Source organism: Canis lupus, chromosome 24 (genome assembly GCF_048164855.1).
Source record: "Canis lupus baileyi chromosome 24, mCanLup2.hap1, whole genome shotgun sequence".
Lineage (NCBI taxonomy): Eukaryota > Metazoa > Chordata > Mammalia > Carnivora > Canidae > Canis > Canis lupus.
Genome location: NC_132861.1, coordinates 9,263,676 through 9,291,231, shown reverse-complemented (window position 1 = coordinate 9,291,231; position 27,556 = coordinate 9,263,676). Strand labels below are relative to the sequence as shown.

General features: G+C 37.1%; 1 protein-coding gene and 1 long non-coding RNA gene across 16 annotated transcripts in view; one reads left to right on the top strand and one right to left on the bottom strand.

The window, feature by feature from the left end:
- N4BP2L2 (NEDD4 binding protein 2 like 2) overlaps positions 1-3,759 on the bottom strand; it is a 72,599-nt gene extending 68,840 nt beyond the window's left edge. For 11 of the 15 annotated variants that reach the window (XR_012016195.1, XR_012016196.1, XR_012016197.1 and 8 more), the window contains exons 1-2: positions 3,565-3,753; positions 857-2,097 (exon numbers count right to left, since the gene is read on the bottom strand). Coding sequence is in view for 8 of the 15 variants with exons in the window: in XM_072795527.1 (XP_072651628.1) it covers positions 857-2,097 (1,241 nt within the window). In the remaining 7 variants the exon portion in view is untranslated. Of the gene's footprint in view, positions 1-856; positions 2,098-3,564 lie in introns of those variants that run through there. The other 4 variants (XM_072795531.1, XM_072795532.1, XM_072795533.1 and 1 more) reach the window with 4 other exon arrangements.
- A 943-nt stretch (positions 3,760-4,702) lies between these two features.
- Positions 4,703-23,758, top strand: LOC140616410 (uncharacterized). Its single transcript, XR_012016904.1, has 3 exons — positions 4,703-4,765; positions 9,718-9,830; positions 23,483-23,758. It is a non-coding gene; the product is annotated as an uncharacterized lncRNA (long non-coding RNA).
- Positions 23,759-27,556: the final 3,798 nt, after the last annotated feature.

The following is a 27,556-nucleotide window of genomic DNA, read 5'->3' as shown; positions in this document are numbered from 1 at the left end:
AACTTCTGTTTAGATTGTTTTTGCAAGTAAATATAAATTCATAAAATGGTTCTTTGGACTTTTTTTATCCTTCCTGGAAGACACCAAACAATTTTCCTTTTCTCCTGATCTGGCATAAATCTTGAGTCATCCTACAAAAACTGTGAACAATTCGTCCTGCTTTTCTTTGTATTATTTTTCACAACTGCACAAATGAATTCAAGTGCATCAATATTCTTTTTTAAAAATGCAAACAAAAACAGAAATTTGAAACATTTTGTTATACAATAAAACATAACCAGTTCTAACTCGATTTATAACTCAGGTACTACTTATTTCACACTCCTTAAATTTAAAGAACAAAGAGAGTTCCCTCTACCAATCAAAGGTATAAATACGGCACAGTGCTAAAAACAAACTCACACCTCCTTTCCTTGGTTTATCTCATTTGCTTCTCACAATTATTCCAGAAAAATAACAATTCTCATTCTATTAACAGATAGCAAAACTTGTCCAAGGCCATAAAGTTTGAAATAAGTGGATCAAAAACCCAAATCTTCCAACCCCAAGTCCAGTTCTTCTTGGAGAGCTGACCTAAAAAGGGAAGGCCAGTACAGTTCTCAAATAGCATTTACTTACATCACTGTCATAATTATACATGGTATATCTATTTTTAAAACTCTCAGCAGAATCTTTATATGCCAGTTCTCCTTTCCTCCATCAGAAAACATATTTTTAAATATTCACACTGTCAGATGTCATTATCAAATGTTAACAAAGATTTTCTACTAGAAACATGGATGCATTTGTCATTGATTACTATTATCTACGATTTTTAAGTGAATTACCAAGCATTCACTTGGTATCCTTTACTCACCGAGACAACGTTGTTTTCCCAGAACCAGGCAAACCTCTTAAAAGAATAAGTAACTTCTGCAATTTATTTAACTTTTCCTCTTGAAAATGCTGGTTCATAAGCCTGCCTGTTCCATTATGCTTGTCCATAGGATTTTCCCAGCATCCTTCCCTGGTTTCACAGAAACCATTACTCACATATTCATCTTGCTCACTGTAGTCATTTGTAGAGGAATGATCTCTACTGGTATTCTCACTACAGTCAATATAGTCATTGTTCGGATCAAAAGTCAAACAATTCCAATTAATGTGACAACTATTTACATAATACCCATTTTGATGCTGAAAGCCATCTTGGACATGGAAAATATTTGATGGTGGATTTGGTGGAGCACTGAATCTTTGAATATTTAAATGATAGTTAAAACTGGGAGGAGGAGGACCGTGGGGTACTATAAAAGAATGCACTGATTGCCATTCAGGCCTGAAGGAAGTAAATGAATCATCACAAAATGTAGGTATTACTTGTCCATTATAAGGATATTTGCCTGGCTCGTTCCCCACGTGCTGTTGGTAACCACAATGTGACTGAAGAACATTACTATTATCTCTTTCCTTTCCTTCTTCAGATTTTAACAAATCATTATTATGATCCTGACAATATGTAACAAGTTTTTCCTCAGAGGGTTCAGGTTCATTATAACTGCCTTCCAAATCATCTTTCTCATTTTCAAGCTCTTCAATTTCTTTGTAAAACTGGAATAATTCATTGTCAAGTTCTGATACTTTAGAGTTGAATTTCTGTTTCTGTTCTCGTCTCCCTTTGCCATCTATACCACTGCTGGTGACGGAGTGATTTCCCCTTTCGTTACATTTCTTCTTCTCAGGAGGTTTGTAAATGGGTCCTATAAATGCTTTACTTGTGCTATATATCTCATCATCTGTGGATACCAATGCAGGACCTGGATCAATGGATTCAATAACATCTGATCTACTATTACTACACATCTCTTCATGCACAGGTTTCAGTGAGTCTGTAGCTTTGGTTTTGTCCTTCTGAGCATAAATATGTCCTCTGACATCAACAGTGGTCACAGGGACCCAATCACTCCCAGTTTTCTCTTGGATTCTGAGAAAATTAGCACTACCACGATGGGAAAAAACATAAGTCTCTTCAGCTGACTTCAATTTTTTATAGCATGGTTCACCTGTTATTTCTTCACCATGACCCAAGGATTTCGCTTCAATTTCACCATAAGGCATCTGAGGAGCAAATAAATCATATAACTAATAGCTAATATTTTAAATATCTAAACAAAAGTTTTTCAGAAACAAGAAAATAGAAAAGACATTTAAATGGTAATATTTTCCTAAAATACAAAAATTACAAAGTTGTAATTTTATAACCACTATTTAAGTATTGTTATAATGATTTATTCAGGGGAGGGGCCTCACGGAAGGTAAGTACAAATGTCTTTTTTAAAAAAAGATCTCGGGGATCCCTGGGTGGCTCAGCGGATTAGCGCCTGCCTTTGGCCCGGGGAGTGATCCTGGAGACCTGGGATCAAGTCCCGCGTCGGGCTCCGGGTGTGGAGCCTGCTTCTCCCTCTGCCTGTGTGTCTGCCTCTCTTTCTCTGTGTGTCTATCATGAATAAATAAATAAAATCTTGCAAAAATAAAAAAATAAAAAAAGACAGATCTCACCTTTAATCTAAATGATGCATTTCTGAACTTAAAGAACTTGAAGAATTTAAGTTTGGTAAACTGAATCAATAATATATATTTTGATGATATAGGTACACAACTATGTACTAAAATGGAGAGTAAATCTTAAATCTGCCAGCCAAAGTGCCACATATCCAAACCAGTTGTGACAAATGTTTCCATAAACTGTTTAAAACCACTATATGCTTCGGAGTAAATGGATCCAGCTCCCAAACCTCAGCATCTCCTCAGTAATCAAATTTGACAGACCCTATTCCTATGAGTAGTGTACACGTGGTTTCCAAATGGGTATAGTCCATTAATTTAAAAGAAAAAAAAAATAACTTCAGTTGCACTAAGTATGACTCAAATATGTCATGTTATGTTTAGAAATCCGGCAATTCCCAATCAAAGCGTTCATGTTTTCCACATGCTTGGTCTATCTCGAAGATAAATTCTGCCTCCCTTGAAATTTCTTAAGGGCCTTCAAAACTGCAATCCCAAAGGCTGTTTCACTCAATATTTCTTCATTCTGCCCGCCCTCTGGTATTCTCCAACAGGAGATAACAAGAAAAGGGCAAAAAAGACGAACTAGACAGCGATACAGGTAGGCCCACAGAAACAAAAAGAATACAACTGCAAAGAACGCCATCCTATCGGAACCCCCTCTCCCTGCCTCCAACCACCTCTCAGGTTCTCATTTCCTCATTCGAAATATCATTAAGAGTCTCCAGGAACAGTGAGACAACAGCATGGCCTATACACAACCCGAGTCCGCCGGCCTCCCGACCTCCAAGGAAGGCGGCCCGGGCAAAAGTGCGTCACCCAGTTTCTTTCTCCCACGGAGACATGCTCAGGTTCTGTATAGGAATTCAATAGATCTCCTAGACTCATAGGTTCACTCTGGGTTTCCACGTTTACAAAGCTTATCAAAGGGGTGCTCTTAGCCCAGAGCAGACGAGATGCCAAAAACCCAGAAAAACGTCACCACCACTACCCCACCCTTAAAATGGGGTGTTTACTCACCTTACACTACATTGACTGTGACTTCCCAATAAAATCGCAGTCTAGAAAGACACGAACATCTGAAAAGACGAAAGCAACGCGCAAACACCACCCCAAAGCAGAGAGGAACTAACGCCCAAGCCCTCGGCATCTGGGGACCTGCACCGCCGTACGCAAGATGGCTGCCACCTCGCGGTTACCCCGGCAGGAATTACAGGTTTGCGCTCGGCATTGTGGGAACTGAAGTCCAACGTTCGCCCTGGGCCTGGTAAACCTCAGCGCTCGGAGACTCGGTCTCCCAGAATCCATTGCGTGATAGACGCAGTAGCGATAACCAAAGTAAACCCTAACTAGTTCCCAGATTTGGAGCTGGGAAGTTATTTAGAACTGTCAACTTTAGCTGAAAAAGGCAGCGACCTACTCTGCGATTCATCCGTAAAAGAAAAGAGAGTCCCTGGCACCCCAAACAGATACATAAGCCGCTCTCGGTGCATGCTTTTAAGACTTTCTAGGATACAAGGAATCAGGCTTTTTCAAAGGGCTCTCGACATTTGGCATCACCCCAGTGATGATCATCCAAGTAGGACTGCCGGCGTTTCTACGAAAAACCACTCAGTAATTTCAGGCTCGTGTTCTTCTGTCCCTGGAAACAATCACTACAGCAGAGCCTTAAGTACTTAGGAGAAAGTCGTTTCGCAGGATCACCGTGTTGTGTTTTTCGTTGAGAAACAAAGACCAATTACTGAGCTTTCCCGTCTAAAAAGTTAATTTGTGACAAGCACTCAGAATCGCAGCTGGTAAATAAATAAGTGCTGCGTGTCTTTTAAAATAGAATTTTTTTTTTAAATAACCGAACGACTTGGCAATCCTCAGCTTAGAGCCCCTTCTCTTCCCACTTCTCCACCTCCACACCCTCTAAATCCGCTCCTTCCCCTGCAGTTTTTCCTGCCACTGCAAGTGAAACCGCTAACGTCTTCGATTTTAAATAAATCTTTCTATTGTGGTAGTTTTTAGTTTATCAATATAACAGTTAAAATCACAGTCTGGAATATTTGCGTTTGATTATTTAACAGCTTTATGACCGAGAAGGCTTAGGCTTATGACCAAAGCAGACCATCCCCTTACAAAGAAAGAATCTTCGTCAAATACAAATTCCCCCATCAACCTTTGATGTTTCCTCGTCGTTAGATCCAAGTTATGTATCCTCAGTGGAAACAACCATGTAAGTGAAGTTGGGTCTTTTTTGGAGGTTCAGGATGTCTGTTCATTATAAGGCGATATTAATCTTTACCACCTTATCAAGATGTTTTCCAAGTTCTCCACTGTTTATTTTATCCCTTGCAACTAATAAGCAATCTTTGAGGAGGTATTTTGAAAGCACGCAAATATCTTGCTGCTAATCAAGCTCCATATTATGGTTCAACCTCCACTGATGATCCTTGCTGCAACCAATCTTTCAATGATGGTTACAAACTAGCTTTCCCCCACCCTAATTCCTTCAAGCCCTCCACATTTAATAGTGATGATACTACTATAAAGAAGAGTTCTCCTTATTTACTATCAGCATGAATTTAGATTTTCCTTTTTGTTCAAAAAGTCCATCAAAAAAATCCATTACTGTCTTTTGTTATTCAGGTAGTTAGTTATATTAGACTGTTTTGAAGACAGTTTTAGATTCACAGAAAAATTGGGTAGAGTACATGGTTCCCAGGGACTACGCCTTCCCAACCACACAGGTTTCCCCTTTATAAACATCTTATTATGATGATACATTGTTACAATTAGTGAACCAAATATTGATACAGTCACCTGAATTACAGTCCATAGTTATTTAGATTTAATTTTTACCTAATCCCCTTTCTGTTCCAATATTCCTTCCAAGATACCATATTACATGTAGTTGTCATTTCTCTTTAGGTTGTTTGTGGCTATGATAGTTCTCAGACTCTGCTTGTTTTTGATGACCTTGATAATTTTGAGGAAAATTGGTCAGATATCTTGTAGGATGCTCTTCTACTGGAATTTATCTCATGATTTCCCATGATTATATTAAGGTTATAGGTTTTTGAGGAGAAGACCGCAGCAATAAAGTGTAACTTTCATCACATCTTAGCAGGGGTACATACTACCAACATAATTTATGATTGTTTATGTTAAACTTGATCACCTGGTTAAAGCAGTGTTTGTCAAATTTCTCCATTGTAAAGTTACTCTGTTTCCCCCTTTCCAGGGGTCACTGTGCACAGTGCACATTTCTGGTTATTAATCTCCTCCATTAGAGTATGTATACAATTTATTTAGAATTCTTCCACATGGGATATTGTTCTCTTCTTCCCTATCCTTATTTATTTTGATGCTCAAATTATCAGATTTGGCTTCAGAGTGGCTCCCTTTGACCTCCATGTTGAACATTTTCTTACTTTTGTGACACAATAATTTTCCAAGTTTATCTAGTACATTTGTTACTCCTATCCTGGAGTCCACAGTTTCTTCTTCTTCTTTTTTTTTTTTTTTTTTTTTTTTTTTAATTGGAGAATGGTATTTAGAAGCTAAGACCTTAGAACTAAATGTGCTTCTTGATACTGGGGTATTACTGCTTTTAGGCCCTCTCAGGAGACAGAGGTGAGGGAGAAAGGAATAGATATATATTTCCATTTAAGAAATCATTAATATTGATACTTACAATCCAATCCAATTCTTACCATTCTGTTGTCGCCTCCATTTCATATTTATATCTGTCTTCATTAACAGTGACAACCTTGTTTCCTAACAGCAATGTTTACTTATTTACCTAGTCCTGCATTGCACATAAAATAGTTTCAGAATTGTTACATTCCTATAATTACAAAAGCAAACTACTAGAAGGAGCTCATGCCTTGTTTGTAGTTCTTACCCCTATATTGAAGGTTGAAAGTCAAAGTGCTATGTGCAAAAAATAACTTGAATTAGTTCTCTCACCCTACACTATCTATCCTACTTTGGTGGGTTTCTGTTATTTGAAATACACATCAATTCACTTGTTTATATTTCTAGTTTTAGTTTATTTTTCCTTCCATTATTGGTAATTTCATTTTACTTTTGGAATATATAAGATAGAATGCTTCCAAAAATCTAAAGCATCCAAAAAAGTATGATCAGAGAAATATCACACTCTTCTGTTTTTCCTGAACCACTCCATTGTGTAGATGTAGATATACTATCGTTATTCATTTAAAATCCGATGCTGATTTAGGTAGTATCCAGCATCTTGCTACCACCCTTTATATGTATACAATTTAATTGTATCCTTCCTGTGTTTCTTCTTGTAAAAATAAGCAGATAAATGTATGTTTCTTTCTTTCTTGTTTTTTACTCCAAAGTGAACATATCACATATGCTGTTTTGCATTTTGCTTTTTTCAGTTAACCATATCTTCTGGAGATCACTTTGCATCCATTTGCAGAGACGGTTTTCATTCTTTTTTTTTTTTTTTTTTTTTTTTTACAGCTGTATAACACTCCATTGTGTAAATGTAGATATACTATCGTTATTCACTTAAAATCCAATGCTGATTTAGGTAGTATCCAACATTTTGCAATTTTAAATAATGCTGCAATAAGGTACCCTGTGTGTTTATATTTTAAGAGAATTATCTTTGGAGTAAGCTCCCAAAAGTGGGATTGCTAAATCAAAAGGTAAATTAATATGTACTGCATGTGGTCAAATTCTCTTCCATAGAGATCGTATCATTTTGCATGCCCACCACCAATTTATGAAAGTGCCAGTTTACCTGAGCTTTTGCCAACATAATGAGTGAGAAATGGTATGTCAGTGTAGTTTTAATTTACTTTTTTCTTATTCTAAGTTAGGGAGCTTTTTGTATCTTTTCGCAGATTGTTGGCTTTGGTTCATGTTGTATTTGATTTTTTTAGTCTTTTTTTACTCAATTTAAAAATATATTTACATATTAGGGATGTTAGCCCTTAACCTGGTATATTTCTCACAATAGTTTCTCCTAATTTATGTGTCTGTTCACATGTGCTTGGTTCTCCCCACCACGTAAAAATTTTATTTTTTTGGAAAAACTCATCATGGTTTTATTACATCTGTACTTTAAGTCATAGCCAGAAAGCCTTTACAGACATGTAGGTTAAGAGGAATTTATTTTATGCTTTTTGCTAGATCTCCAATCCATTTGGAGTTTATAGTTATATATGGTATAGGAAATGAATTTCTAATTTTCGCTAACATAATTTAGGCAAGTAATATTTACTTCAGTGTTTTGTGATACCATTCTTATCATATATTAAATGTCCACATAAGCCTGAATTGTCTATTTTATTCTATTAGGCTATCTATCCATGTACCAATACTATACTTCTAATAGTATTTTGTAGGCCTTATCCACTCCCCAATAGCTCTTTTTAGTAATTTCCTAGCTATTCTCAAGTGTGTATTTTTCCATGTAAACTTTGAATTTCCTTAGCTCTAAGAAAAAGCCTTTTGGTAATTTTTAAGTTGGGATTGCACTCTATTCATAAATTAGCTTAAAGAAGAATGATATATGGATAATAATGACACATCCTAAGATTGGACATCTCTCTAAATCAATTTTTGTATCAGGAATACTTATAGTTCCTTCACATAGGTTTTGAACATTTATTAAGTTTATTCCCAAGTATTTTATCTTTTTACTTACTATTGTAAATGATACATTCTTTTTTTCTTTCTTGAGATCTTCTAACTGGTTATTATTTGTGTAAGTTAAGGCTGTTATTTTTCTTTTTCTTTTTTTTAAGGCTGTTATTTTTCATATTAATTTCATATCCTGCTACTTTACTGAATTATTTTGTTGTTTGAGTTGGTTTAGTATTGACTCTTAGAGTTTAACAGGTATGATATGTCATTTGTAACAGAAGTCGTTTTTCCTCTTATTTTTGATTCTTATATCTCTAATTGATTTCTCTTGTCTAATTACATTGTCTAATACTTCCAGCACAATATAGAAATGAAGATAATGATCATCTTTCCCGATTCCTAGCTTTAGTGGAAATATTTTTAATTTTTCTCCATCAAGTAAGATATGCATATATATTTATAGTCATGTTAGAAAGTATCCATCCATTTCTATTTTCTCAAGAGTTTTAAATTAGGAATGGGTGTTGAATTTTGTTAGTGTTTTTCAGCAACTAGATGTATTAATATGGCAAATTACATTAATATTTCCTAATATTAAAGCATTCTTTCATACTTGATAAAAGTCCCACTTGGTCATAATACATTATTTTCTTAGTGTAATACTGGCAGTTATTCACTGTATTTTATCTAGGATTTTTGTATTGACATTTATAAATGATGTTGGTTTGTAAATTTTTTGGTCATATTATAATTAGGTTTAGGTATCAAAGACTAGTCACTGATGGAGAAATTAAAAACAAATAGTTGAGATTTCTACTTTCCCAGTCTCCTTTGATCTTTCTCCAAGCATTCTTTAATAAGCCACATTTTGCTGTCCTCACATTTGATTCTTGTGGGCCTTCAACTTTTATATTAATATTTTTATGAATAAGGACTATCCTTGGAGTGCACTATCTTTGAACTTTTGTATGTAGCCACATTGTTTATGCTTAATTATTTAAAAATAAACTAAACACAACTTACAACAGGACATAAACCAAGTCCCAGTTCCTTTGTCCTGCCTCTCCCACTTGTATTGCCCTGCTCCCAAAATGACCATAGGAGGCATTTTGTAAATAAGAATATAACACATTTATTTACTTATTGTGCTCAGTGCACTGTCTCTAAAAGTGACAGTGTGAGTAAATCCTAAACAGAGAAACTATGGAGAGTGTTTTTCATTAGCAGTGATGACAGCAAGGAAGGTGGTAACAGCACAGGTATAATGAGGCCAAGGCAAGGGCCAGCTAGCTTCTCAAGTTGGCCCAGATCTTACAATGCCCATCATTCTATCTTCTAACAAGTATGTTCTCTGGTGATAGGCATTATTTACACCCACTCATTTCTCAGTCTATCTTCACAAAAAAGCCAAACTTTACAAAGGGTATGATGTACCAGACTTCACACAAATAAAATGATACAAAGAAATGGAAGAAGAAATAAAATATTCTTTTCAAATGAAGTCTAAGGAAGCTCTTCTTTTGTTTTTTTTTTTTAATTTTTATTTATTTATGATAGTCACACACAGAGAGAGAGGCAGAGACACAGGCAGAGGAAGAAGCAGGCTCCATGCACCAGGAGCCTGACGTGGATTCAATCCCGGGTCTCCAGAATCGCGCCCTTGGCCAAAGGTAGGCGCTAAACCGCTGCACCACCCAGGGATCCCCTAAGGAAGCTCTTCTTAAAACTATCTTGCCACATAAATTTTTATCCTAGTCATAAAGAAAATCTGCATTTGATAATTTTTATATCTATAATAGGAAATTTCGGGGGGCTGAGTAAAAAAAGTTAATTTATGCAATAAAATATTTTATAGTTTTACTTCATGGAATATAATTAATTCCCACAAATTTTTTTTGGATTTGGACATGAAACCATTTATGTTTCTAATCAGTAGTTGCAGAAATAACATCTTTCTTGGCTGTTTAGTGCCAAGGTCATTGGAAAGTATACCTTGTAGGCAATTTTTCAGAGCAGCTAGTCAATATATTTGCTTTTTAAAAAACTATGCAGCTTCAATAAAACCTCATATATGAATTGCAGGGTTTCAGTAATTTTCCATCAGTAATGTGATTTATTGATTTTTCCATTATAAATATTTGTAGTTATCATGCACTAAAATTTAGTTTTTAAAAATAATTACATTTCACTATATAAAGATGATAGTTATTGTTTTTAGAACCTACAAATTCAGAAGCTGAATTTATTTTTTAACTCAATGATTGGTAAAGACTACTGAGAGGAGAGTGATTGAAGGATGATTTAGTGGGTTTTCCTGTTTAGGATTTTGTCCTCTATTTTATTAAATTGATGCATTGTTATCACAGAAAATGTGGAAATACAGAAATGATAAAGAAGTTATATTATTTGGTGCTAGCCATAGGTTCCAACTCTGACTAGATTAAGCAGAAGGAAATTTAGGGGAAAATATCAGAGGATAAAGAACCCAGGATCAGCTGGGCACCCAGCATGGAAATGAATGAATAGCTGCAAGGTTTTTCAGGAGTGACTCTCTAGAAGAATTATGGCAGCAGTAATTATATCTGCAGAAAAGTTTTGTCAGCACTACAGTGAACATTGCTTGCCATATTCCTTTAAAAAAAAAAAGATTTATTTCTTTATTTGAAAGAGAGTGAGCATGAGCAAGGGAAGGGGAGGAGGGAGAGGGAAAGAATCTCAAGCAGACTCCCCGCTGGGCACAGATTCCCCCCCCCTCCCGCCACACTCCACTAACTTAGCGCTCAGTCTCAGGACCCTGAGATCATGACCTGAGCCAAAATTAAGAGGCGCTTAACAGACTGAGCCATCCAGGTGCCCCTCTATACTTTTTAAACATTAGTTTAAGATTCAGAATCCTAGGAGAAACATTTGATTATCCAAATCCTAGGTCATGTGCCTACATAGTGACTATGCCAGAATAGGGGAAATGGTAAGCCTGGCCCCTTCAACTCTCCTTGCAGCTCTACCTACCACCAAGACTATGTAGAATGTGGTATTCTCTGCCAGGTAGCTGGCTATTCCATTGGAAAGGTTGGAATCAGATATTACACAGCCAAAAAATGACCATAATCCCTTAGGAAAATATTAAAAGTATTACACATAAGTTTACAATCCAAAGAAAAGTTAACATTTCAGTACCTCTCCCTTCAGGCTTTTTAAATGCATTTTTCTGCTCTTTACATAATTTGAATCACAGAATCAGAATACAATTTTTAAAAGTCCTATTTCTTTTAATTACCAACATAGCATAAGCACTTTTTTACATGATTAAAATGTTTACAGTCATTGCTAATGGTCAAATAATTACCCACAACATATGTGTAGTAATGTACTTATATATTTCCCCTGTGCAGCCCAGGTGAGTCAGTGGTTTAGCACCACCTTCAGCCCAGGGCCTGATCCTGGGGACTCGGGATCCAGTCCCACGTCGGGCTCCCTGTAGGGAGCCTGCTTCTCCCTCTGCCTGTGTCTCTGCCTCTCTCTCTCTCTCTCTCTCTCTCTGTGTGTGTGTGTGTGTGTCTCATTAATAAATAAATAAAATCTAAATAAATAAATAAATAAATAAATATTTCCTTACTGTTGGAAATTGAGATTTCTAAGGGTAAAATAATTCTATAAAACAAGACTAGCAGACCAAATATTTTGATCTTATTATCCATTGACAGATGAACCAGATTCAGGGACAATTTCATAGGAATGTGTCTTAGTCCATCCAGGATGCTCTAACAAATTACTAGAGGTTGGGTTGTTTAAACAATATTTGTTTCTCATGGTTCTGGAGGCTGAGAAGTCCAAGATTAGGGCACTGGCAGATCCAGTGTCTGGTGAGGGCCTGCTTCCTGATTTGCTGACCACTGTCTTCTCATTGTATGTTCACATGGCAGATAGAGAAATCTCTCTGGTGTTCCTTCCATAAAGGCATTAATTTCATTCCTGAGGGTTTCACACTCGTGACCTTAATTATCTCCTAAAGGCTCCACCTCTTAATACCATCGCATTGGAAGTTAAAATTTCCACATATGAACTATAGGAGGACACAGACATTTAGTGCATAAGTGTGCAACCAATGTGATTGCACTGGGCCCGTGATCAGAATGGCATCCCATGAAGGATTTAGTACTCTGTGATTGCCATCTTGAAATTCTTAAACATTAAATTTTTGAATTTGTGTTTTGTAAGGCAAATGGGATATGGTACACATTTCAGAAGCTTCCTGCCAGCTCCCTACCTCTAAAGGTTGGGTTCTTGGTTGGTTCTTGGGTTCCATCTCAGGACCCTTCTGCACCGGTAGAAAACTCTGTCTCAAAAAAAAAAAAAAAAAAAGAAAAGAAAAAAAAAGAAAACTCTGTCTCCTTATTTCCACAAATACTGTCTACCTCGGGTAGTGACCTGGTCACACTGAAGGGGGAAGGCCTGCATTCCACTAAAACCCTCTGACTTCAGAGGGATCTTAGGTGAGGGTGTAGAAAAAAATGAGGCTTGGTGACCCTCCAGTGTCATTTCTGGGTGAAACAGGGTGGTAGCTGTCTCCATCCTGGGTTGGCAGCACCACAGTATGTTTGGCAGGCAACCCAACAGGGATGAGCCTCTTGCTTATCCCTAATCTAGGTACCAAGTATGAACCAGCAAGGAAACGGAATCCTTTGCAGTTTCCTATCTGTGGCAGGATAGGGAGATGGGCCCTTGGGAAGGGGAGATTAACTTCCCTCATCCTGAGCTGGGATACAGAGCTTCCTTCTGACACTGGCAGCAGAAGGAATCCAGCATGATCCTCAAGGCAAATGGGCAGTGCACCTGGCACCTGTGAGGGCCTACACTTGCCCCATGAGTATTCCCACATCAAATGGAGCATGACATTAAATGGCAAATAAAAATCACCAAGACAGGAAAAAGTTTTATATCTTTGTACCTTTAATGATACTTTTCTGCTGAATTTTGAACATGGGATCTGCATTTTCATTTTACGTGGGGACTTGAAATTATTAGCCAGTCCTGACCAAATTCAAAATATTTTGACTCAAATGGAGCCAGATATTCCAGATTTCTCTGATTCTCCCACATCCCCAAATATGTGATTTATTCATCAGTGTTCATTCTCCAGTCTATGCTGAAATTGTTGCCTCCTCATACTTTCCTAACGTTTTTATTTATACTATATTTCTTTGTTATTCTCTATCACAGCATGTCCTTTAGGTTTTTTTATTGCACAAATTACAATATGTAGTTATTGTAATAACTGGACTGAACTGGACTGAACCAGCCAGGCACCCCATGAAGTAACATCTTTAAATTAATTTTTAAAAGGTCAATTTAGAATTCTATACCCAGTGAAACTATATTTCAAAAACAAAATCTCAGTTATAGAAGTACTGAACAAATGTATCACTGATGGTGGTGAAACAATTGGAAATCCATAGCTTTTAAAAAGAAAAAACTAAGATCCATGATTTATATCATATCTAAAAATTATATCATATGATTTATATCATATCACAAACTCTATTATAGGCCTTCAAAAATGCTCCAAAACACAAAACTTCTCAAAGAAAACATAGGAGAAATTATTTTTTACCTTGGTTTAGGCAGAATTCTTAGATTCAACATCAAAAGCATAATCCATAAAAGAAAACTAGCGGTTGACAAATTATGATTGTCATGAAAGTTAAGAACTTGTGTTCTTTGAAAGGCCTATTAACAGAATAAAAAAACAAGCCATAGACTGGCACAAGATATTTGCAAATCACTTATCTGCTAAGGGATATGTAGCCAGAATATAAATAATTTTCTAAATCCAAAAGTAATAAAACCCAATTTTTTTAATTGGGCAAAAGTTTGAATAGACACTTTAAGGAAGATAAATGGATGGCAAATAAGCATATGAAAAGATGCTCAACATTATCAGTCAAGAGAAAAAATAAAAAATTAATATTAACAAATAAAAATATAATAAATTAATAGTGGCAAGGATATATAGCCTCTGGAATTCTCATACATTGCTGGTGGTATAAAATGCTACCAACACTTGGAAAACAGTTTGGTAGTTCCTTCAAAGTTAAAGATCCATCACTGTATGATCCAGCCATTCCAATTTAGGCATTGCCGAGAAGAAATGAAAACATATATCCAAATGAATACTTGTAGACAAATGAAAAAATGTTTATCACAACTCTATCTGGTCCAAAATTGGAAATAATGGATATTGGATATTGGAAAATACCCATTGCTAGGTCAATGGATAAATAAATTGACATGCCATACAATAGAAGACTACTCAGCAAAAAAAGGACTATTGCAAAACAAGGATGACTCTTAAGATAATAATATATAATGTTGATAAGATTAATTAATAGAATTAATATTATTTTTTGCTTGGAGTGAAAAAAGCCAGGCAAAACAGAGTACAGACAGTAAAGTATGATTCCCTTCATCCAAAGTTCTAGAAATTGTAAACTAACCTATAGTGGCAAAAAGCAAAATAACATAGGGAATCAGGGGAGGGTGAGATGGGTTTGGAGTTGAAGAAAGAATAGGGAGATCCCTGGGTGGCACAGCGGTTTAGCGCCTGCCTTTGGCCCAGGGCGCGATCCTGGAGACCCGGGATCAAATCCTACGTTGGGCTCCCGGTGCATGGAGCCTGCTTCTCCCTCTGCCTGTCTCTGCCTCTCTTTCTCTCTCTCTATCATAAATAAATAAAAATTAAAAAAAAAAAGAAATCTGAAAATGTAGCGCCCCTTATAAAAAAAAAAGAAGAAGAAGAAAGAATAGGAGGAAAGGATTGCAATGGGGCACAATACTTGGGAGTGTGGCTATGTTTTTAAATTTGATTGTGTTTTTGCTTTCACAGGTGAATATTTCAAAACACCAAAATTGCACTCATATTTGTGCATTTTATTGTATAGCTTTTTTGATTCTGTATTAATTAATCTTATCAACATTATATCTTCTAAAAGATTCCTTAAAATGTCCTGTTTATTTGTGGTATTCTTCCTGGTTTCTATTTAGACTGGAAACATTTTAAATGAACTAGACTCTTTTTTTTTTTTTTATTCAGCTAAGCCATAGATATTCCAACACAGGATTGCCTTCAGAAACTAAAATCCTCACCAAATGATGAAAAGAGAAGAGACAGAAAATTCTAAATATAAGCATGTCTGTAATTTAAAAACTTAAAAAACGTTAGGCTCCCAGTACTCTCTCCTATCCCACACCTTGCTGCTCTCCTGTGACTCCCTCACCAAAGTTTACCTGCCCTGTTCCATCTGGGAAGTGATTCTATGCTGTTCTGTTTTTTCTCCTTGGTAAGATGTTACTTCACAGGTGTCATGCCTTAGACCTAAACACAAGGAGTTTTCTTCCTGTTGTTCTCACGAGGCAGTTCCTACCTTACATTAGAAAGCTCTTTCAGTTTCAGGAACTCCATCTTTGTTACCAGTTGATTTTGATTCCCCTCAAATTGGCTAAACGTCTCTAAAATTGAAAGAGATAAAAGACAAACTGATTGAAATGAGACTTAAAAGAACACTTTCTAAAGGTTCTCAATGATGAGATTGGGGGTATAGCTCAAATGTCATTTCAAGATCATGTACTCACACCTTCAATCTGATGGTCTCTTAGATATCTCCATCCAGCTATGCAACTGTACAACTCTGGTTTTTCTGTTTCTGTAATAGTAGTTGGTTGTGCATTGAATAATAGAACACCACAAACGTGGCAACAGCAGCATGGATGTGTGGGGATAAGTGAATGGAATTGTGAATAAATGCCATGCATCTCAGATAAAATTAACACAGCAGGATGGGTGGGAGGGGGAGATTATTCTTTATTTTAGATATGCTTAGTTTGAGGGAGTGGATTCTTCTAAAGGAGATTCCTAGTAGGCAGGTGAGAATGTGTGGCTTAATTTCACTAAAAAATATCCAAAAAACAAAAACCCAAAATCAGAGCAGGAAATAATGTGGTTGTCAGCTGCCTAGTGCCTAATAATCAGTAAAGCCATAATTGAACAAGTTGCTTCAAGGGAAAAAATATAGAATAAGAAAAACAAGAAACTCAGAACTGGATCTTTACATTAAGAAGACTGGAAACAGCTTTATGTTCATCAATAGAAGACTAATTAAACAATTATGGTACATTCACACAATGGAACGCTGTGTAGTAAAAAAAAAATTTTTTTTTCTGTACTGGAAAAGGATAATCTTCTGTGTGCCTCTGTTTAGAGACTTAAGATCCAAAGATCTACTGCACTGTGTAAGGTAGAGAGGTACAAGTGTAGTGAAGTGCCCCAGAACGGAGCATTAGAGAGGGGGACGATGGAAATTGACCCAGTTGTTGGGAGTGATGAATTCCATAGAAAGGTCAAGCATGGGGCAAATGGAGAGAAGGTCATGGTGAAGAGGCAAGGATGAAGGACATTATCTAAAAGGGAGAAGACATTCACTTATGGAGGAAAGACAATCTACAGGCAGTGTCTTTTGCCTGGTGTGCTCAGAGACTGTCTCCACCCTTCCTGCTGTGAAGAATCTGGTGAACTGTCCTACAAGGTAGCACCAAGCCTGCCTAGTACTGCTTCCTCAGTATATCCACCTCTTTGCACTCACCAGGATCCTTCCACGGCCCAGCCCACAGCGCTGGGCCATTTTTCAATCCTTAGGCACCCATTATTGTTTTCTCATAATAGATTTGATTTTCATGTGAAAGTGTTCTAGCTGCCTCCTCTACTCTATGCTCATTATTCATGTAGTTTAACCTGAGAAAGTTCTTTAATATAATTTAAACTTCCTAGTAAATAGAACATTTTAGTGTACTTGTTATAGATAGCATATTACCTAAAATTCATTGTACGTGGCAGTTTTATTTATATTTGCACAAATATTTACTAATACAGTAGCAATAAAAAATACTTTATTTCAAAAGCCTCAGCTGCCATAATCTACATTCATAAATGATGTGTTCTCAACCCAGAGAGCTTTTTAAAGTAACTAACAAATAGTGCCAGACACTCTTCTACAGCATTACATACTTCAATCATTGAATCTCCTGAACAGTCCTATGAAGTAGATGCTATTATGATCCCTATTTTACAAACCAAGAAACTGAGGCTCAGAAGGATTTTATAGCTGTAACTTGCTTAAGGTTAATGATACTAGTAAGAGGCAGAACCAGAATTTAAAACTTTGTAATCCTCCTCTGAGCCCATACTCCTAACCCTAAACTTAAAGCAGAAATGTCTTGTAGGAAATATGTAAATATATTCAACTTTAGGAGAATTTGAATGTGTTCATGTCAAGATTATTATAAAAAGTTTGATCTATTCAAGGGTGTTATAAAATGTAATTGAACTTGTAAAAAATGTACATAATATACTCATTATAATAAGTCAAAAACACATGTATGTTAAGGAAAAGATAATCATCTCCCCACCAGCCCGCACTCCACCCAACTCCTCGGAGGTAACCAATGTTAACATGAGGGCATATCTCCCTCCACTTCATTCTCCATTTTTTAAAAAAGATTTTGTTTATTCATGAGAGAAACAGAAAGGCAGAGACATAGGCAGAGGGAAAAGTAGGCTCCCCGAAGGAAGCTGGTTGAAAGAGTCAATCCGGTGATGCCAGGATCATACCCTGAGTCGAAGGCAGTTGCTTAACCACTGAGCCACCTAGGTGCCCCTCGTTCTCAATGTTTATACAAATACATACACACATATGGGGGCACCTGGGTGATTCAGTCAGTTAAGTGTCTGCCTTCAACTCAGGTCATGATCCCAGGATCCTGGGATCCAGCCCCGAGTTGGGATCCCTGTTCAGAGCCTGCTTCTCCCTCTCCATCTGCCCCTCCCTCTGCGCATGCTCTCTCTCTCTCTCTCTCTCTCAAATGGATAAATAAAACCTTATAATCTTTATATGTATCAGGTTTCCTCCTTCCTTCCTTCTTTCTGCTCCTTCTTTTCACAAAATGGGATCATTCCCTTCACATGTTCTTGCACTTGCTTTTTTTCCAGTCCTTTGCTGGGGAATATTTCACTTTGGTATTGCATTCCGCTGCTCTCTGGAAATTCCCTCTTCCAATAAGTGTTGGGCAAAAGGGCCTTTGAAGAAAAATGAGTCCTGTCTAACTAATAGCCTGGGTCTGTAAGTGGGTATCTGACATGGCTAAGATGATCCTGTGGCCATTGTAGAAAGGACACTGTAACTGTTCGCAAGAAAGGACACCACTGACACTGTGTTGCTGAGAAGTCTTTGGAATTGTTCCTTTGGCAATTGCGTTATCCTTATAATTGTTAATAGGCAAATCCATAAAAGAAAAGGCATTTCTTTTTATTTTTTTATAATTTTTATTTATTTATGATAGTCACACAGAGAGAGAGAGAGGCAGAGACATAGGCAGAGGGAGAAGCAGGCTCCATGCACCGGGAGCCCGATGTGGGATTCAATCCCCCGTCTCCAGGATCGCGCCCTGGGCCAAAGGCAGGCGCCAAATCGCTGCGCCACCCAGGGATCCCACAAAAGGCATTTCTGTATTTGTCTGGGAGAAATGGGTAGCTGAGGTGTCTCCCATTTTGATGCCAAGACCAGATCAGTTGGCACTGGCCAACATTAATCAGTCCTTGGCAGGGCCCAAATGAAGCCTGGGATAGCCAAAGGACAACCAAGTGGTCAGAGGTTTAATTTGTAGAAAGCTCATGGGCAAGACCAGTGACATGCATCATGGGGCCTCTTGTTAAAGAATTATTAAGAATTTCAGGATAGTGACAGCAGAGCATTAAATCAAATGCTGGCCCTTCTGAGTGTTGTCCCTGGTTCTGCTGCCCAGGTACCATGTCCATGAAGCCAGTACCCTGCTTAGGGTATCCAATAGTGGGGTGGAAGGAAACTTTCATTACCTTGCCTTTTGGTCAAGTGATAAACATTTTCCATTAGATTTTTTACTTAAGGCTGATTTGTAAAATTTTTATTCTAATAACATTTAAGGAAAAGTGTGACATTTTTATTCTTCAGTGTAATTTATGCATCAAGGCAAAGCCCCCTCTCAAAGCATTATGTTTTATTCATTGCTAGAGATTAGAAGGGATTACATCCTGTGAGCATCAAGTGCAGTTAACATCAGAAAGGAAACCATACCATATCCTCAAAAAAAAGTGGAATCCCAGGATTTGCCAGATCTGGCAGCTACATTCCCTTATTTGGAAAAGTTAATGGAGGAACAGGACAAATTTCAAGCAAGAAATATGTCTATCATCTCTGCAGCAATATTTTTCTGGTATTTTACATAATAATATTTTAATGCCATTTTTTCCACTTAGTTTCTTTCAAAGAATTTTCTTTCTATCCAAGTGCCTAAAAATCTCTATTTGTTCTCCTACTAGGTATCTCTGTCACTATCATGATTTTCATTATGGCAAAATAAAATGATAATATTGATTGTTAAACCATTTGTAGGTAAAAAATGCAGCTATCACTCTCATTTTTTAACTTTTGGGATCTCTTCCTTGGAGGAATAAGTCACAGAATTTTGATTAAGTCTGCCATCTAAGCAATGATAAATCATCTATCTCATGTAGAACAGGTCACGCATTTGAGAATGGTGAGGTCATTGCAGGCTTGGTTTTTTTGTTTTTGTTTTTTGCTTTTTTTTTTGTCTTTAGAGAGATAAAGCATGCACATATGATGAGGGTTGCGGGGTGCAGAGGGCAGAGGGCAGAGGGGAATGGAGAAAGAGAGAACCAGATTCCCCACTGAGCCTGGAACCCATAGGGCTCACTCTCATGATCCTGAGATCATGATCCTGAGATCATGACCTGAGCTGAAATCGAGTTGGATGCCCAACCGACTGAACCCCAGATGCACCAAGGCCATGACAGTTTTGATGAGGCAAAACAGCTGGTACCATAGAGAATATTCTCAAAGTCCTCCATCCCTCCTTTGGAGGCCCTCATCTTTCTTTTTTATTTCTATTTTGAGCTGACATCAGCCCATTTAGTAATACCCAACTTTTACCTTATTATTATTATTATTATTATTATTTAGATTTTATTTATTTATTCATGAAAGACACACAGAGAGAGGCAGAGACACAGGCAGAGGGAGAAGCAGGCTGCATGCAGGGAGCCTGATGAGGAACTCAATCCCGGGACTTTAGGATCATGCCCTGGGCCGAAGGCAGGCGCTAAACCGCTGAGCCACCCAGGTGTCCTTAGCTTCTTTTTTTTTGATAGATAATTGCCTTCATCAGTTAGCATTGAGTCCGGGTTACTTTCCCCACCCTTGCCCCATCACCTTGAAAGCAAATTTCTGTTTCACTTACAGATATTTACTAACAGTCACATTTAGACGTGAACACAAAAGAGTTCACAGAACCTTTTCCGTAAGCTTGTTCTTTGTTTCTTTAGTGCTCTGACCACCACCTTGCATGAACGTTTCTTTTGAAACAGAAAGACAAATTCTGTTATTCTTCATAGTTGGCATTAGAGAACCAGAAACCCTCCTCACTTGTGGTTGAATACCATCCCGAAGGGTACAGACCACAGGTCTCTCTCTATGCTTATCATTTGTTCATGTACAAGCGAGCAGCATCCCCAGAATATTTTAGTCTGAATACTTTTCATCTCACCAATGAAAATTCATTTCTAACATCCTTCACGATATTTACAAGTCTATTAATTGTGAAAACTCATTTCTGACCTTAGATAGCAAAGTGGTGTTGATGGAGATATGAATAGCCAAAGGGGTGGTGGTAATACCCTCTGGAACATGGCCTTTCTGATATAAGGCTAGCTGACTCACTTCCCTTACCACATGAATGACTGATGAGAATGCTAGCTGCACCTAGAATGTAGCTTGAACACACATTTCTATCACATTGTCTATGGGAAATACTGTAAAGTATCTCACGGGCATCATAACAATCTCATAGCTATGCTTTAAAAAGAGAGTATTCTCACTTCTTATTCACAGTTAAACCCTGCCACAACCTTTCATCCCTCACTGTGCCATGAAAACTGCCTGCCTTAATATCTCCTGTGAGATCCTAATCTCCAAATCCATGGATTCCCTTTTGTTCTTCTCCGCCAGTGGCATTTGACATTGTTGACTGTTTCTCTCTTTTTGATACTTTGTCCTCCTACTTCTGTGTTCCTTTCTTTTAGTCTCCTCTTCTTTCTTCTTGTCCAATATCAACAGTCTTGAAGATCTTGACCTCAGCCTTTTACTTTAATATTTGTTTCCATATTCTCTTTACATGAATTAATCCAAGTCCTAATGCTTCGACTAGTTCTTCCTTACTGAAAACTCCCTGTATCTTTATCTCTAACCTTGCTCCTGAATCCAGCAAATATATCTTCAACATCACTATTTAGAGATCTTCCAGGCAAATCAAAAGTGCTGTATTTGAATTCATCGTTACCTGTTCCCCATTACAAGGCCCATTCTTGCAAGTTTTTTTATTCCAATTTCATGATACCACTGTCCAACTAATTCCCTAAGACTCAAATCTGAATGTCTTGACTTTTTCCATCTCTCTCCATCTAATCTGTCACCTTTTAAATAGCTCTTAATTCTGTTCCCTCTTCTTTGCTACTGTGGCCACACACCTTCATCATTTCTCCCCTGAATTATTGAAATAGCTTCCTAAGCAGACTGCTGCTGCTATCTATTCTTTTTTTCTATAGCCCATTCCCCACAAGGTGACAAATTATTTTCTAAAAAGTAAAGTAAATCAGACCATAAAAATGGAAGCCTATACAAGGGACACCTAACTCAGACTTGAAGGGTCAGAGAAAGAAACATCTCAATCCAGGTTGGCAAGAAGATTTCATCTCAAGGCAACCATTGGAATTAGTTGATAGTGGCTGTCAAGTGCCCTGGCCTTTCAAAGGACTCAAAGCCCCTCCGGGTTTAGGGAGAAATAGGAGGCTATGCCACTTAGCAGGAGCTAGATGGTTGAGGATCTTGTACTAATTCTAAGTGAGAATCCATTCTCAGGGTAGTGAGATGCCATTACATCCAGGAAGTCACTTGGTCAGATTTCCATTTTAGAATATACTCAGTGTAGAGAGAAATGATAGAGGTCTGTAATGGAGGGTCATAAAACATTTTATAAGTGAGAAAATAGGGGCACCTGAGTGGCTCAGTGGTTGAGTGTCTGCCTTTGGCTCAGGGTATGATCCCAGGGTCCTGGGATTGAGTCTTTTAATAAAAGATTTTATTTATTTATTCATGAGAGACACAGAAAGAGAGGCAGAGACACAGGCAATGGGAGAAGCAGGCTCCATGCAGGGAACCTGACATGAGACTTGATCCCGGGTCTCCAGGAGCACATCCTGGACTGAAGACAGCACTAAACCACTGAGCCACCCGGGCTGCCCAATAAAGTCTTTTTAAAAATGACTTTTATGAGTGAGAAAATATGAGGTTCAAAAAGGTTAAGTATATCTTCCAAGATCACATAGCTAGCTACTAAGTCTGGAGTCTGATTGCTAGCTCAGTTTTGTTTAGCTTATGCTGTTCTGCCTATTATTCCTCCAGTACACAAATATCACCATCTTTCATCATCTATATGAAATCTTTCATATTCTATAGCCATTTACATTTATTCATGCAACATATAGGAAGCCCTCTCTAGCCTAACAAACAGTTCAGAAAACAAACATAAATTATGGTTATCTTCAAGGAACTCATGGTGTAGTGGGGGATTTAGACATAAACAAATAACAAAAATACAAGGTAGAGTGAGAATAAAGTTATACTAGGCAAGGGTCATGGAGAAGATGGTTAAAGGACTGTCCAAGTCTACCCAGGCATTATGATGGGCTTCTCTGGATGGACAAAGTTGAGTCTTAAAGAGTGTCTAGGGATTTTTCTGGAGAAGAAAGGCATAAAACATTTAGAATATTTAAAGTCAAGGAGGCAAGACAGAGAACATTCCAAATAATTTGTGTACTGCCAGAGCATACATTGTGTATATTTTATTAGAAAGATAAGTTGGGGTAAGTGTCACCAAAAGCTCTGTAAAGCATACAAAGATTTTGAGGCTATGACTCGTAGGAAAGGGAAGTAGGGCAATGGCAAGATTAGAATTGCTTTATAAAAAAAAAAAGAATTGCTTTATAGAGCTTTGTGGGGGTTTGGTTATAAAGAGGACAGAGCTAGAAAGAGGAGGCTCTTTCATTGATGAGGGTTGGAGGTAAAACCATAGAAGTGGGGGTCTTGGGTAAAGCAAATTGTGTATTTGAGCTTCCCCCTCATGCCTAGCCTCTGGCTCACTTATTTCTCCTTTCTACTGGCAGCAGCTGACAATTAAGCTATTTGCTGACTTAAACATGGCCTCCTCATCGCCAGCATCCCCTCTACTGCAAACTTTGGTTTTTTTAAGGAAATGCTTTTGAAATGGTATCAGTGCCTTTAGCAACCTGGTGATGCTTCCAAGTCATAAAAAGAATTGCAGTGTCCCTGCCAAGGAATCGAATGGTGAAGATTTGCCACACCATCTATGGAAGGTTACCAATTCTTGTTCTTTACCGTGTTTGTAAAATACATAAAAAATACATTAAAAATTATAGCAACATGCCAACCTTAGTTTAAGAGGTTTCTTATAGAACATAAAATTACTTACCTAGAGAGTTTAATAATAATTTCCACTTATTAAGTGAATACAATATCCCAAGAATTGTATTTGGGGCTTCATATACAACACTTTGAATTATCACAACATCTCTGAAAGGTGGCTGATATTATTATTTAGATTTTACAAATCACCAATTTGAGTACTTGAAAGGTTAAATAACTTGCCCAAGATTGACATTGTGTAGTTAGGATTGAAATCCACTCTCTTTACACAAACTTACAATGCCTTTCTGTGCAGACGTGTTGTGTGTGTACTTAAATACTTTAGGTAGGTTTCACCTTGAAGACTTAACTCATTTTTAATTAAGCTTCTTTATAATTTATTTCAGTCTGTCTCTAGACATTAGACCTTTCAGTAACTATTATTTAATGAAAACAAATTATATGTTCATATGAGATATTTATTATACTTTATAATACTGTACCAAGCAAAATCTCAAACTAATTGGCGTATAAACTAAAATACCTAGTGATGTCATTACCCCTAATTTTGTTTCTATAAAACTGCATGAATTCTGGTATGCATGGGTATTCACTTGCACTGCTGGTAGAGTAAAAATTAGAACAATGTTATAGAGAGTAATTTGATAATATGTACCCAAACTTTAAAATCTGTCCACTTAAAAAAACCCTCATCATTCTGAAATATTTCAAATATATACAAAAGTGGACAGAAGAATATAATATACTGCCATGTGTCCATCACCTAACTTCAATAACTATCAACTAGGAGTCAGTCTTGATTCATATATAATCCACGTTTTTCCTCCTATCTGTATTATGTTGAATTCTAGATATCTTATCATTTTTTTCTAAAAAAATCATTTTATGTCATTGTTTTTAATTTACATTTTAACTTTACACTGAAGTGTAATATATACATAGAAATGTGCTATTCCAGGGGCACCTGGCTGGCTCAGCCAGTAGAGTATGTGACTCTTGGGGTTGTAAGTTTGAGCCCCATGTTGGGTGTAGAGATTACTTAAAATAAAATCTTTAGAGAAAAATAAAAGAAATATGCTGATCCATTATTTACAATAGCCAAATTATGGGAGTAACCCAAGTATCCATCAATAGATGAATAGACAAGACATGATATATATATAAAAATATATATAATGGAGGGGCAGCCAGGTACCTCAGCCATATATATAATGGACTATTATTCAGCCATAAAAAAGAATGAGCTCTAGTCATTTGCAACAACATGGATGGATCTAGCGAGAATAGTGCTAAACAAAATATGTCAGAAAAAGACAAATACTATGATGATTTTACTCACATGTGGAATTTAAGAAACAAAACAAATGAATAAAGGAAAAATAAGATGACCAGCCAAGAAACAGACCCTTAACTATAGAGAACAAACAGATAGTTACCAGAGAGAAGGTGGGTGAGGGACTGGAGGAAGGGGTGAAGGGGATTAAGAGTACACTTATCTTGACAGGCACTGAGTAATGTATAGAATTGTTGAATCACTATATTGTTTACCTGAAACCAACATAACAGTGTATGTTAACTATACTGGAATTTAAAAAAAAGAGAGAGAAATGTGCTGCTTACCAAATTTTTAAAAATAAAGATTGGGAGACACCTGGGTGGCTCAGGGGTTGAGTGCCTGCCTTTGGCTCAGGTCATGATCCCGGGGTCCTGGGATTGAGTCCCACATTAGGCTCCCTGCAGGGAGCCTGAATCTCCCTCTGCCTATGTCTCTGCTTCTCTCTCTGTGTGCCTCTCATAAATTAATAAACAAAATCTTTAAAATAAAATAAAGATTGTATTTTTAAGGGAAGTTTTAGGTTCACAGCAAAATTGAGAAGCAATTACAGAGATTTCGCATATACCCTCTGCCCCTACACATGCAGAACTTCTCTCCTTATTACCATCCTCTACCAGAGTGAGACATTGGTTAAAATTATGAACCGTCATTGACACATTAAAATTACCCAAAGTCTATAGCTTTCATCAGGATTCACACTTGGTGTTGTACATTCTATGGATTTGGAAAAATGCATAATGACATATACCATTCTTAGAGTATCATAGAATATTTTCAGTGTCCTAAAAATCATCTGCACCCCATCTGTTCCTCCTCACCCCTAACCACTGACATCCATTATCTTTTTTATTGTCTCCATAGTTTTACCCTTCACAGAGTGTTGGAATCATACAGTGTAGAGCCTTTTCTGATTGGCTTCTTTCACTCACTAGTATGTTTAAGTTTCCTTCATGTCTTTTCATGACTTGATAGATGATTTCTTTTTAGTCCTGAATAATATTCCATTGTCTGGATGTACCATAGTTTCTGTATCCATTCACCTACTGAAGGATATCTTGGTTGCTTTCAGGTTAGGGAAATTATGAATAAAGCTGCTATAAATATCTGTGTTGCTTTTTATATGTGCATAAATTTTCAACTTCTTTTGGTAAATACTAAGGAGTGTGATTGCTAGATCATATGGTAAGAATATATTCAGTTTTGTAAGAAACTGCCAAAGTGTCTTCCAAAGTAGCTATACCTATTCCATTTTGCATTCTCCCCTGCAATGTGTGTTGCTTCACTTCCTTGTTAGCATTTGGTCTTGTCAGTGTTCTGATCTTTGGCCATGCTAATAGGTGCAAATCTCATTGTTGTTTTAATTTGTGTCTCTCTGTGTTGTTTCACAAAACTAGCCCCCATACATGCAGGGCAAAGAGAGACAGAAGAGGCAGACCATTTTAGGTTGGTATGAGGCAGTTTTAATAAGCAAGGGAAATCTATTTACAAGTCTTGTCCTGTGTGTCCAAAAGGCAAGTAGATCTCCACATCCATCTTAAAAGTATATGTAGAGGTCATATACTGTTTAGATGGTCTCAACACCACACACCACATAACTTTCTTAAGGCTATGTCCTTGGGGCAGGTTCTACCATGGGGAAGTCAAGTAAAATGCACATTCCAAGGACAAGGATGAGGGTGAGGAGCTCTGATTGTCCAGGTCCAGCCAAAAAGTCAATAGACCATCACATCCTCTTACTGAGCTCCTCAAACACCCTGATGACATATGATGTGGAGCATTTATTCATATGCTTATTTTCCATCTGTATATCTTCTGTGGTGGGGTGTCTTTGGTCCATTTTTAAGTCCAGTGCTACACACCAAATTCTCACAAACTGAACACACTGGGCAACTAGTACCTAGATCAAGAAACAGAATCATGGGACGCCTGGGTGGCTCAGGGGCTGGGCATCTGCCTTTGACTCAGGGGGTGATTCCAGAGTCCCGGGATTGAGTCCCACATCAGGCTTCCTGCATGGAGCCTGCTTCTCCCTCTGCCTATGTCTCTCTCTCTCTCTGTCTCTCATGAATAAATAAATAAAATCTTAAAAAAACAAACAGAATCCTTCATACCAGTTAAAATTTTTTTTACCATTACTATTATTATTTATTAAGCCTTTACTTTTTATGCTATTATTTTATTACACCTAAAAACTAAGCAATAATTCTTTACTATCATTAAATATCCAGTGTTCTAATTTCCAATGGTCTCATAAATGCATAATTATTTTTCACATTTTGTTTTCTCGAATCAGAATCCAAGTAGGTACATGCTTGCATTTAATCAGTTAATCTCTTTTAATGCTCAAAATGTTTCCATGGCTCATTTATTTCCCCCTTGGAATTTACTTTTTTAATTTTAATTTTTATTGAGCTATAATTGACATACAGCATTATGTTGATTTCAGATGTACAACATA